At 33.9% G+C, this 13,079-nt stretch overlaps 1 protein-coding gene across 3 annotated transcripts in view; it reads left to right on the forward strand.

The window, feature by feature from the left end:
* Window positions 1–13,079, forward strand: part of LOC121422198 (brain-specific angiogenesis inhibitor 1-associated protein 2-like protein 1) — a 48,039-nt gene that overhangs the window by 16,432 nt on the left and 18,528 nt on the right. For all 3 annotated transcript variants that reach the window (XM_041617094.1, XM_041617096.1, XM_041617095.1), the window contains exons 7-9: window positions 6,012–6,098; window positions 9,517–9,612; window positions 10,727–10,849. In XM_041617094.1, the coding sequence (XP_041473028.1) occupies window positions 6,012–6,098; window positions 9,517–9,612; window positions 10,727–10,849 (306 nt within the window). The remainder of the gene's footprint in view (window positions 1–6,011; window positions 6,099–9,516; window positions 9,613–10,726; window positions 10,850–13,079) is intronic.

Consider the following 13,079-nt stretch of genomic DNA (forward strand, 5'->3'; position numbering starts at 1 on the left):
CCCCCACAAATTTTGTAATCTTAAATTTTTTAAATGGTGCAAATGATCACAAAATTCACCCAAAGTGTGCACAAAATCATTTGATTTATTTAAGAAAATGAAAAAGCACCCCGATGAGAAATTCATTCACTTGCAAATTTCTTCAAAAAAATCTTTACTCTTCTTGCTTCCACCCCACCCTTTGCCCGGAACAAAATTTCTGTGTAGGGCCATGATAGTCTTCTGAAGAGTCATCAAAGATGCAAAGTCAGCCATATGATCAGTCACAATGAGTAGGTTCTAATGATGTAGCCTCTAGATCTATATGCAGGGCACGATACTGGCACTGGTCCGACGGTCCCAGACCAGTAAAAATGGCTGTCGGGCCAGCAGTTTTTCAGAAATAGCCAGATTTACTGGCCCGACATGACTAGTAAAATATATATTAAACTGATACAAATTATATTTTCTCTTTTGTAAATTATAAAACTGGCTCTGGCATCTTCAAAAATGGCTCCCGAAAATTGAATTATGAATCATGTGGAGGGCAATAAAACCAATTAAAGATATTGTTTAACTTTGTGAGCAGCCGATTTAAAAAATTCTCAAACCAAGATGAAACATGTGTACAAGTGCATGTATTAGAACTAATAAACCCTGAAAACAACCATTATTGAGAAAGAAAAGCTAAAACTACAAGGCAAACACCGATTTTGTAAATAGGCGTCTTATAGACGCCTACATGTAAATAGTACACATAAGTGTATGGGATGAAATTAAGATGGTGTTTCTGGTCACTATATATTTCAATTTTTGAAGCGCTAAATAATTATTTTTGAACGCAATTTTTTCTGGGCTTCATTTTTGTAACATATCACAGACACACGTGACAAGTGTGACCTTCTAGCTCAGATATTTTTAAAAGTCAAACTATTAAATGTTAACCAATCACTTTAAAGCCTCTTTTTATATTTTTCTTTATTTTGCGGGACCAGTAAATTTTCGGTTTGGACCAGTAAAAAATGGAAATATTGGGGATCCAGTCCGACATGAACAGCTTGGACCAGTAAAAAAGAGGTTTAGTGTGGAGCCCTTCTATATGTCAATAGACAAAGAACATAGAATTTGATGATGACTGAGAGTATCTATAATAATGTAAGAGGAAAATCTTAATTATCTGGAACACTAAAATTGAATGTTAGACTATTATTCTTGCTGTCATTTAAACAAGAATGGTTTGCCTTTAAATAGCCTTGAGCTCTAGTTAGTGTGTAATCATTTATTTTGCCCTACATGTATATGAACTCATTATTTAGGTTGAATGATACCATCATCGGGACTGTTAAAAGCTCAACAATAGGAAGATTAAATCAATAAATGAGTATTTATTTGCACATCTCTTTTAGCTGGTGATAAGATTTGAATAGCATCGATCATAAAATGTTATTAAGTTCTGTGAACTTTACACTTGTCAAGGTGAAAAAGTGCATTCAGGTTATCTTTACATGATTTTTTGGACTTAAAGTAACACATTAATCATTAAGCATGCTCAGAAAACAGCTCAAAATTAGTTTAGCACTACTGGTACGTGACCATGTAAGTCCACGTATTTATAATTTTTACCAATCCTTTTTTAGCTATTAAAACATTTTTGGTCTTTTTAAAGTACCAAGTCAGGAATTAATATACAGAAATCAATCTGTATTTCAAATTTGTTTCTTGATTTGCCTATGTATTTATTTTTAGCAGACCTATATTTTTAGTAATATCCGGTGTGCTAAATCTCAATTTGTACATTTAAAAAAGAATATTATTTTTTTCATGACAAGCCTTGTTTTTCGGGATTCCAAATGATTGAGGGATCAAAAAAAAAATATTCTAAAAGCAGTTCATGTCTCAAATGGGAAAAAAATATATGCATTAATAACGAATCATTAATCCACCAAGAAAAATGGTAAAAAGATGATCTTTTTTTCCCTTTTCACTGACTGATGATTTTTGTTTTGTGTTATTGAGGCAGGCAATGCATAATACATAATACATAATGAACAGTAGATATTTTTTTAGACAGCAGTGCAGTATGTGATTATAGTTTATACCAGGTCTTTATATTTTCTCATTCAAGGAAATATGTAATAGTACCTGCATCAGTGATGTAGAATTATTTTTAGAATGTTATAAGATCTTTTTCTCAGTTCCTCTATGAACAGCCAAGAAAACAGAAGTATTTTACCTAAAACCATTATAGCAAAGGGAATTGTGTTTTTTGTTCATAAAATGTAGATTAGAAAGTTGGCATTAATTAATGATTATGATTTATGTCTGTAGATTACAAAATTTCTGATTTTATAATATCCAATCAAATTTGAAAGTGCTTATAGGGCCAAAAAGTTAGATGAAAACATGACAAAGAGATGGCGCTATAGAGAGGGAGATTAAAAAAAAAGCTGAATGAATAAATAATTCAAAATGAATGAATGAATAAATGAATGAATGAATGAATGAATAAATAAATGAATGTTTGATTGATTGATTGATTGAATGAATGAATGAATAAACAAATAAATAAATAAGTACATAGTGAATAGATAGATAGATAGATGAATAAATAGGTAAAAAAGATTCAGTGGCCACCACACTTCAGCAAGATCGGAATATATTAGATGATACTCATCACGTTATTACATGTAGTCCTTTACATGTACCTTTTAGGCAGGCTGGAAGGACAAAATAAAATGTGCCACTTTGCTGAATAAAATCCTTTCAGATTAGGCTTCCAAGTCTAGTTAAAAATCAGAAGAGTCAATGTCCATGGTGCCATTGATAGTTGACCAAATGTCAACAAACTCCAATCATGTTAAAATTTAATATGTATGTCTGATCAAGGATTTGGAATTAAACCATTGTGACTGGTTCAAGAATGATAGGAAGGATATTCCAGGTAGTTCAGTTTCACTGTTCTGCTTTGTAGAAGGATATACAGGTTACTTGACTATATGTTGTGACCTACCATAACCTTTAAAGGGGAAGTTCACCCTGACAAAAAGTTTAATATAAAAATAGCAGAAAAAATACTGAAAAATATTGCCGAAGTTTTGAGAAAAATTCATCAAATAATTTAAGAGTTATTAGAATTTCAACGATGTGATTTGTGACGTCATATGTGAGCAGCATTCCTACATAGTGAATGGTAAAAAATCAATGAAATGTCATTTTGTCAGAAAATTGAAAATGTTTTTCACTGTACCTTTTGTATATATAGACAAATCATTTCACACTCGATCATGAATAGAAAACAAAATTAAGTCATCAGGAACCATACAAAATTTGAAATCAAACTACGTTTGATCCATCGTGAGACAACTGGTTAATTCTACTACTCAATTCATGCATTTTATATTACATAACAAATGGGGCAGCTGCTCGTTTATGACGTCACAAATCCAAAACTTTGAACTTTAATAACTTTCTTACTCTTTAACGAATTTTTTTTAAACCTTCACCAATATTTTTTGCTATTTTTTCTGCTATTTTTACAACAAAGTTTTCTGCACCCCTGTACCCTCTGGTTTTAAGCTTTTAAATCAGAATAGAATTTGTTTCATTGTCATGATGATATTCATTTGTTTTTATCCAGGAATTCAGATTTGAAATGTAGGGATTTTTGTTTCTAAAGTTCATTTGATTTAATATGCATTGAATGAATTGTATTGTTCAATTACCATGTACAGTGTACATGTACATTTTATTACCACCCAGGTAAAATGCAAACAAAAAATATGAAAGAAGAAAGTAACAAACCAGGTCGGAGGGCATTTTAGCCCATGGTACCCCCCCCCCCCAGTATTACAGTAGGCCTAAGCTGCAAAATGTCTCAGTTTTGGTATAACATCCCCCCAAAGTGTTAGTCACTATAAATCTGCAGTTTAATCTTTGTTCCTACAGGCGTTGCTAGCTTACAATCACGAGTGTTCTAATTACCTCCTTTAATGAAAAGTAAAAACATTACAGAGAGAGGTAATGTTCACTATGTAGACACATACTTTATTGTTGAAAGTAAAGCTTTATATTCCCTATACATACTCTTTATATTGAGTTCATACTCCTATGAAATATTAATGCTGGTACCCGCTGTTTACATGATGTAATTGCCACTTGTGTTGCTTTATTTTACTCTAAGAAGTTACCGCATACATTCGTAATTCCGAAGCTTCGTTATTCCGAAGATTTGTTATTCCGAAGGTTCGTAATTCCGAGGGTTTGTTAGTTCAAAAACGAAATGAGGTTCGTGATTCCGAAGGTTCGTTAGTCCGAAAACAAAGTGAGGTTTGTAATTCCGAAGGTTTGTTAATCCAAAAACGAAATGAGGTTCGTAATTCCGAAGGTTTGTTAGTCCGAAAACGAAATGATTAAGGAACCTTATTTCGTTTTGGACTAATGAACCTTCGGAACAACGAACCTTATTTTTTTTCCGATTAATGAACCTTCGGAACAACGAACCTTATTTCGTTTTCAAATTAGCGAACCTCCGGAACATCGAAACTTATTTCTTTTTCGGATTATCGAACCTTCGGAATAACGCCACAAATGTTGGGATTAACGAACATAGAGGTTTAGGCAATTTACGTGTTTCGGAATTACGAAGTGTAACCAAAATTACGTAGAAAACACATGTACATAGATTGTTAGCAGTAGTACATCAACATGTACCTACATGATACCCCTTTCATAAACCCAATTATGCGGCTAATAGCAGCATAATTTGGTCGTAAAATTGGAGGAGGACCAGAGTTATCCGCATTATTTTGATGCTGCTATTATCCGCATAATAGCAGCATCGGGACAAGATTTTGAGTTTATGAACGCTTTTCCAAATAATGCAGATAATTGCCATGGTGCGGTCACAAGGTCACCCTTTTCAACACAACCGCATCGGAGGGGGCGTGTCCAGTTGTCATGACGATTATCCGCCTTTTTCAGGACGGGCGCTCGTAAAAATAATGCCGCTTATTTTCGGAGTTTGTGAACGCAATTTTTATTGAATTATCCGCATTACTCTTAGGCGGCTAATTGGAGGATGGGTTTATGAAAAGGGTATACATGTAAATGTATATTTTTTTTCTCAAGAAAAAAAAATCTATTAACGTAATTGTCGTACATTGGTAGTTGTTATACCTGTGACATTCCGAAAACTTGAGGACAGGAACAGTATGTACCTGCACAACCCAGTCTTCTCAAGGTCAATGCTCTATTACTGCTTCCAGACAGGCCACTAATAATGCTGGTAGATTTGTGTGGAGGTACATGCATGTCTTGATACCAATGACAAATTGTCTGTGTATTGTGTGCGGTATGAATTTTTTTTTTAAAGGACAAGTCCATCCAAACACAAAATTTATTTGAGTAAAAGAGGAAAAATCATAGATGTAAAAATACAAAATTACTACGTAATATTTCATAAAAATTTGATGAAATATAATAAAGTCATGACATTTTAACTTAATTAATTTCATATTACATGTTTGTATTCTCATCTTGGTTGGCATGCAAATGAGGGGACTGATGACCTCTGCCACTCACTGCTTATTTTGTATTTTACATGTGATATACATTTAGTCATGTTTTAATTTTCTCATTGTCATACATGTATGTGAAACATATGTTTAATTCCTCCCTGAATATTTGGAATTACCATTGTTTCAGCATTTGGTGGTTCAGTCAAGTTAAATCTGAAGAAATTGAAGTACTGGTATTAAAAAGAAGCAAACAATAAAAAAAGAAATTATGAGTTAGTGATATCATCGACTCTCACTGGAAAGAGTTGAAAACTGTTTTGGGAAAAGTAATAAAGCAGAACTTATCATAACTTTCTTATTTTACATTCGAATTTGATGAATTTTCAGCGTTATGCTGGTTTGCTTTTCCTCTATTGATTCAAATCAACATTTTCTTTGGATGAACCTTTAATAATGCTTACACTATAAAACATGAAGTATAATATCCATTTCTCCTTTCTTTATCTCCCCTTGCAGGCATGGACAGAGGAGAGAAGACGATACTGTTACCTTGTCGATAGGTATTGTTCACTCATCAAAAACAATGCTGCTTTCTTCAGCAAGGTGGGGTGGTGGTCTACTAAACATTTCTTCTTATCTTCTATTAAGCACCATTGGTTTCTGTGTTAATATATGCTTCAATCTTGTAATACATGTAGTTAGCACTCATTTGGTTCTGGAAAGATGCAGTGTACATCTATGAAAAATTTAGCCGAACAGGTGCCATTTTAAGACGTTTTTTTTTATTAAGTGCTATAAAACCACTAATATATCACAATGAGCACAGCACAATTACATGTAGCCATAACTATTTTATGAGCCCTTTTGAAAATGGTTCTAAAATGGCTGAAAGACAGCTTAAAGCTGATCTCTTTGGTTTTCTTCATGAAGAGCTTTCCAAAGCATCATGAAAAATGAGTTTCAAATCAGGAACCTGAATATTGCAGAAATACCACAAATTGTTTTCTTCTGATACATAGTAGTTGCATGGAGAAAATATAGTTGCCTTTGATTTCAGTAATTCTTCAATGGTCTGGCCCACTGCACCCTTCCTTGTAAGTTTTCTGCTCTGACGATATCATTGAAATACTTGGTTTGATTAGCTGAGAAGCACTGGTCAGTCTCTAATTATTATTAGATTAACTGCCAGAGAATAACTCTTCAGCACTTAAAAAACTTTCACCAAATGAACTACACGTATGCTTCGTTTCAGTCTTAAAAGCTAAAATTATTACATTTTGATAGTCCAGCACCATTTTGCTTCCATTGTTTACACCATTTGAAAACTGGCTCTTCATAAAAAAATTGAAAGACAAAACAATATAACTTTGTCCATATCTAAAATGCTATTTATTGCAGGCTTTCATTATTTCAATAGCAAATCCTTTCAGTAGAATAGTGGAATATTAGGGATTTCTTCCTCGTTTTTTGTATCATGATAAAAATTAACCTAGCTTCTAAAAGATAAACATTACATACCATCTAGTTCTACTTTCATTGTAGATTTGAATTCCATAGATTTTAAATTTTTTAACTCATTTCCTATGTAAATATTCATGGTAATACAGTAGTAACAGTACATGCAATCACACATTATAATGGTAATTGGTATACCGTTTTATATTTTTCTCTCTAACAACATCTAATATCTGATATATTTTTATCTTTTTTTCTAAATGTTTCCTTCTGTAGAACCCTTTAGATATTCTATTTCCATTTCATATTGCAATTTGTTTTATCGATTGAATGAATTTAGCCACATGAATTCCAATATAATCCAATTCTTACAACAATGGATTGTTGATATTGTTTATAATAATAATAATAATATAGGATATTTATATTGCGCACATTTCCACCTTGTTAGGTGCTCAAGGCGCATTTATGGCTGCATTTTGGGGGAGTAGATGCAAGTAGGCAATCAGAAATATGATGAATATGGAATTCTAATCCTACATAACACATTTGTATGAGGAAGTCGTATAAGGGCAAAAGTCGCTATCTTGGTAATTGAAACCACAGAGAGATCAAAGTTGCAAAAGATTCTTGCCAGATACTGTTGGTGATGTACAAAACAATTCAAACCAAAATACTTCAAACCCGATTTTTTGTATAAGATTGGATACACTCTCTTTCTCTATCTATACATCTAAGAAAGAATGGTGAAAATGATTTATGAACTCCTGCATCATTTTTATAAGATACCGATGCATACATGATATTCAACGTGCATATGCAAGTAGTAAGTGCCATTTTCTCATTTGCTGTGGCAAAAGTGCATGCGTGTGTTACAGACAGCAGGGTACAGTTGGATCGCAAGGTGTGCGGTGTCGAGGCTTATGACTTCTCTGCAATTCATCTCCCTAGCTCACTCAGTCGCAGACCAGTCGGGTCGTAAGGTGTGCGGTGGCCTTTAAACATGTGTATAACAATGTATATCAGCCATTGATTCACTTACATTCTTGTTTTTCTTAACACTTTAACTTTTAATACTTGAAGTGAATTATCATCACCTTCTCGGCAATACATTGATGAATGTTATTGTTTTGCTTTTATCTGTGGGGGGATGGTATTTTTTTCAAAACTAATTTAAGCAAGGGAGCGTATCTATCCCAACAGAAGCTAAATGCATTTAAAAGAATTGCAGGATCTCATGGTCTTAAAAGAAATGGGATTTTTTTTCTGGGGGGGGCATCTCCCGTATTTACCCCAACCACAACCGCCGGGTTTCAGTTTCATTCTACAGGTAACAGGTTCCAGAATGAAATCATTTATTTACTCTAATGAAAGCAGGTTGCTATGAATCTTAAAAGTACCTAGATCTAAATTGTCTTGTTCAATGATGAATGAGATAATAATGGTCTACACAGTTTGGATGTTTAATCTATAAGGGATGTTTAAAGAGGAAATATAGCACACAAAAATACTGGTAGGTGAAAACCCTTGGATAGGCTTTTGCCATTTAAAATGATATGTTATCCCTGAAATAATAAATTAAACAGTAGTTAAATACTCTATGTACTATTTTGTAGATGATAATATATCTTCCAAGATAAGCACTTCAGTTTTGAAGTCTGATACCAACTATGATTGAAGTGTTGAATCTGAATGTCAGTAAACAGATTTGATATTCTTTTTAGTTCCGTGTATGAAATGAACTCTCGGATACTCCAGGAAGAATTGTTCAGAGATTGTGTATTTCAACATTTTGGACATTAAATCTATGGCAATTTATCTACTAGAATCAATCTTCAAATATTTTCCCTCATTCATGTCCTATTTCTCTTTCTTTATTTTTCTGTCTGTTTATCTGGTATTGCCCTCCCCTTCTTCCTCTCTTCCTCTCACTATTTTTGTCTTCCAATATATTTGACTATGCTCACATAGCTGCCAAGTAGTACTGATTTTCCGTATTTAGTACTGAAAAATAAGAAGAATACTGATGGTTTCACGCAAAATACTGATTTCCTCGCCAAAATGCTGCTTTTCAGCTTTAAAAATACTGAAATGTTCTTGTTCAGGTTGGCAGCTCTGCTCATCTTACTCCTTGCTGAATTCCCTTCTCACCATTTTTGTTTATCTCTCTCTCTTTCTCCTTTTTTCTTCCATATCTTGTTCCCCTTTTCACTCCTCATGACTCCTTTCTCTTATCTTTGCACATGTATTTCGTGCCCCTACCTCCTATATTGCTCCTGCTCGTTCTCTTTATTAAAAAAAACCGAACACAACTTCTGTCTGTCTGCCAATCTTTAGCCATACATGTATCTTCCTCTTTCTCCTTCTCTCTTATTTTTTCTGTCTATCCATCTTTTTTGTTTATGTACCTCCTTTTGATATATATTTGATAAGTGATTTGTCTCATTTTTTCTGCCTGTGTCCCTGCTCGTCTTAAAAAAATATATTTCCCCCTCTCCCTCTCTACCTTTGTCTTTTTCCTCTGTCTTTTAAATGTCTTTTTATGTCTCTTCATGTCTGTCTTCAGGCTCAGAGTGTTCTTCATCATCGCCTTCCCAAGTGGAATGAGTCATGTGACAAGTCAGACAAGCTGCCTGAAGAATGTGAAGATATCCTCAGCTTTGTGAGTAACAGAATATACATATGTACCTTTTGTGTACCTCCATACATGTTCATGTATATATATCCCATTAACAAAAAAAACCTTAATAGCCTTGTTATGTTGTTGGTTGGTCATAAAGGTCTATAGTTCAGTTCAATCTACAGGGACAATAATATGTGCTAAACTGTGTGTACATACAATGGTTCAAAAGTTTTTGCAAATATATGCAGCACTAAAGTCATAACTATCTTTATGAAATTGTTTTCATATCATCCATATGTAAATATGTGTTTATCTGTTATTTCCTTGAAAGGGGGTAAACAAAAGTTAGAATGACTCCTCTGCCATTTTGTTGATTTTGTCTTTCTTTTGTGTTTGAATGTTCTTGGTCTGTCCTGTGGTATTGCTCCAGTCCTGTAGAGACACCCATTGAAATAGAACTATTATGTTGCAGGCACACCAACAAAACCAACTCCAAACTCAAAGGACAAGTCCACCCCAACAAAGAGTTTATTCAAATGAAAAGAGGAAAATCCAACAAATATAACACTGAAAATTTCATCAAAATTGGATGTAAAATAAGAAAGTTATGGCATTTTAAAATTTCGCTTAATTTCACAAAATTATATGCACATCCAGGCTGGTATGCAAATGAGGAGACTATGACGTCATCCACTCACTAATTTTATTTTATTATATAAAATGCGAAATATTCTAATTTTCCCCTCATTGTCAAGTGATACAACTATTAATTCCTCCCTGAACATGTGGAATTAGCATTGTTTAATATTATATGGTTCTGTCAATTTGGTTCTTATTGTCAAATCTATGAAAAAATGAAATTTTGTATAATTCAAACAATAAAAAATGAAACAGTGAGTGATGGACATCATCGACTGTCTCGCCTAGTTGTGCATATCACTTTTTTGGGAAAAATAAGCGAAACTTTAAAATGTTATAACTTTTTTATTTTACATCCGATTTTGATGAAATTTTCAGCATTATGCTAGTTTGACTTTTCTCTATTCAAGTCTGCATTTTTCTGGGGTGGACTTGACCTTTAACAATGGTGTGGCATTGAAAATAACATTGACAGGCCCATCTTTGTCATTGACTTCCTTCATCTACTTAATAGGATTTCTCAGGTCCTCTAGAGACGCCCCTTCAGGTAGAGCTGAGGAACTCCAGAAGACTCTATGAACGCAATATCATGCTTGCCCAGAACGAAGAGAGGACTAAGAAATCACCACAACATGAGGTATGATACATAAACTGAAACTCCAATATTTTCTTTAATTCTTTGTTTGAAATATCCTTGTACTTTATTCATTCGTTATCAACGAGGAGTTCTTGTAGAGCAGTGGTTGTAAAGGTTAATTTCCCAGAAGCCAGCCTTAATCTTAACTGGTTATTACCAGCTCTTCTGAGAATGTTTGCTTTACTTGTAGACATTTTTCTTTTTTTACTTTTTTCTATGAATGATTCTTTTTCAATTTTTTAATATTAAATAATAATCTTTGTAGGTTTTATTTGATTCTCTGCTTGGTAGGTTGACCCATGTTAGGTATTGTTTACGTTTACACAGTTGTAGATCAAACAAAAGAAGAGATTGTTTTAACTGCATGTACAATGTAAAGTCCTTGGTTTGAAATTTACATTTTAAACTGTCCTTAGAACAAGGCAAAAATGAGGACAAAACTCGGAGCTGTTTTGTTTCTTTTGTATTGTTTGTTGTTTGATTTTTTTTGGGGGGAGGGGGGGGGGGGTTGGCAGCACCTTATAGGGCTCTTAGTCCTGACTGGCCTCCACTCTGTGGGCCTACATTTTATAGCAAATGTTGCATTTTACAATGAAGATGGATAACTAGCAAGACAAGTTTAATAAGGAATCTCCCCATAAAATTGATAAATTATGCAGTATATTATATACTGTACTATCTGTCAATACAATCATACCGATGCTATATTTTACATGTTTTATTAACCTGTAGTTGTATATCAGGTCTAAAGACGATTTTAATGTCACAAACACAATCGAATGTGCGAGAACATGAAATATTAACGAAGATAACAACGGAGCAATGAAAATGAATTAAATCCACTCTCTAATCACTGAGCATTACTTACATGTACCTCTGCAGAAAGAGAAGGAAACATATGAATTTTTTTTTTTACTGTTCCTTTAAAGATGTAATGCTTCTTCACATTCCAAAACATCCTACATGTATATCATATTCATTGTGCATGGCTGATACCCTTGTATCCATCATTAATGTTAGTTTAAGCAATGACTACCATATATATATCAGAAATAGACTGCCCAGACTTTAACCTTGGCTACATCAGATAAGAACAGGTGTGTTGCCAAGGCCTACTCATGTAGTACTGCTTTAGAGACTCACAAGAACGGGACATTAGAGGGGCAATACATGTATGTGCAATGTCACCCAGTGGCGGACCGTGACCCGGAGGAGACAAAGCATTGGAGGGGCACAGCATTATTCACAAACAATACAGTGCCCCTCCAATCATTTGTCTCCTTCGGGTCACGGTCTGCCACTGATGTCACCCCATCTCCTACTCTTTATTTTCTTTACGTACAGCTAATGCACAGTTTTAGATTTAAATGTACTGTAGATTTTTTAAAACATGAATGCTGCAAAATTGTTGCGATATGAAGTATAATGTCAAATGTTTGTTGCTGAGAGTTCTGTTATAAATTATTCACACTACAACACTCCCCTCTCCCAATTGTCTTTAGATCATGGGAGAGGGGTGAACAAGGGGCGCAAGTGCCCTTCCCCACATTCTGCTAGTTATATTCTCTAATGGTCAATTTTATATGGGGAAAAAGCAAGGGGGATGCCATAAATTTCATTTAAAACATAACCCACTCTCTATGAAAAGGTCCTTTATTCATGTACATTTGATTGCCATACATTGTACTATTATTTACGCTTGGAATTACATTTCACCCAATTTATGACATAGAGAAGCGACTTTTTTAAAAAACTGTTATATGGTGATTTGAAATCTTTTCATCAGGTCAGGTTCATTTCATTATTAAACATGTGAAAAGCAATTTATTTTCTTTTTACCGAATTACGGTCATGCTTGAATGATTCTGAACAAAATACTGCAACAACAAAGAAAGTTCATTGAACAAAAATGAATGATTCTTGTAAATAACTTGTGAGGGTTTGCGAAACCCTGATCTCATCCATCATGTATTCTCCAACATCGAGTTGTGATTTTGTAATGGTCTCGCTAAAATCTTCATTTTAGATCTGATCCCTCCCTTGTGTGAAATTTTACATGTAGCATTGGATCATCCATAGTAACGCTTTGATGATCTCATTACTACTACCCCCTTTTGTTCAGGTTATAATACAGTGTCAAAAACAAATAATTGGCAAAAGATTTAATCTTAAAGGGGGAATCCAACCCAAATGAAAACATGTGTTTATAGGACAAAGGAAAATCAGACAA

The sequence above is a fragment of the Lytechinus variegatus genome, chromosome 10 (genome assembly GCF_018143015.1).
Source record: "Lytechinus variegatus isolate NC3 chromosome 10, Lvar_3.0, whole genome shotgun sequence".
In the NCBI taxonomy this organism is placed as follows: Eukaryota; Metazoa; Echinodermata; class Echinoidea; order Temnopleuroida; family Toxopneustidae; genus Lytechinus; species Lytechinus variegatus.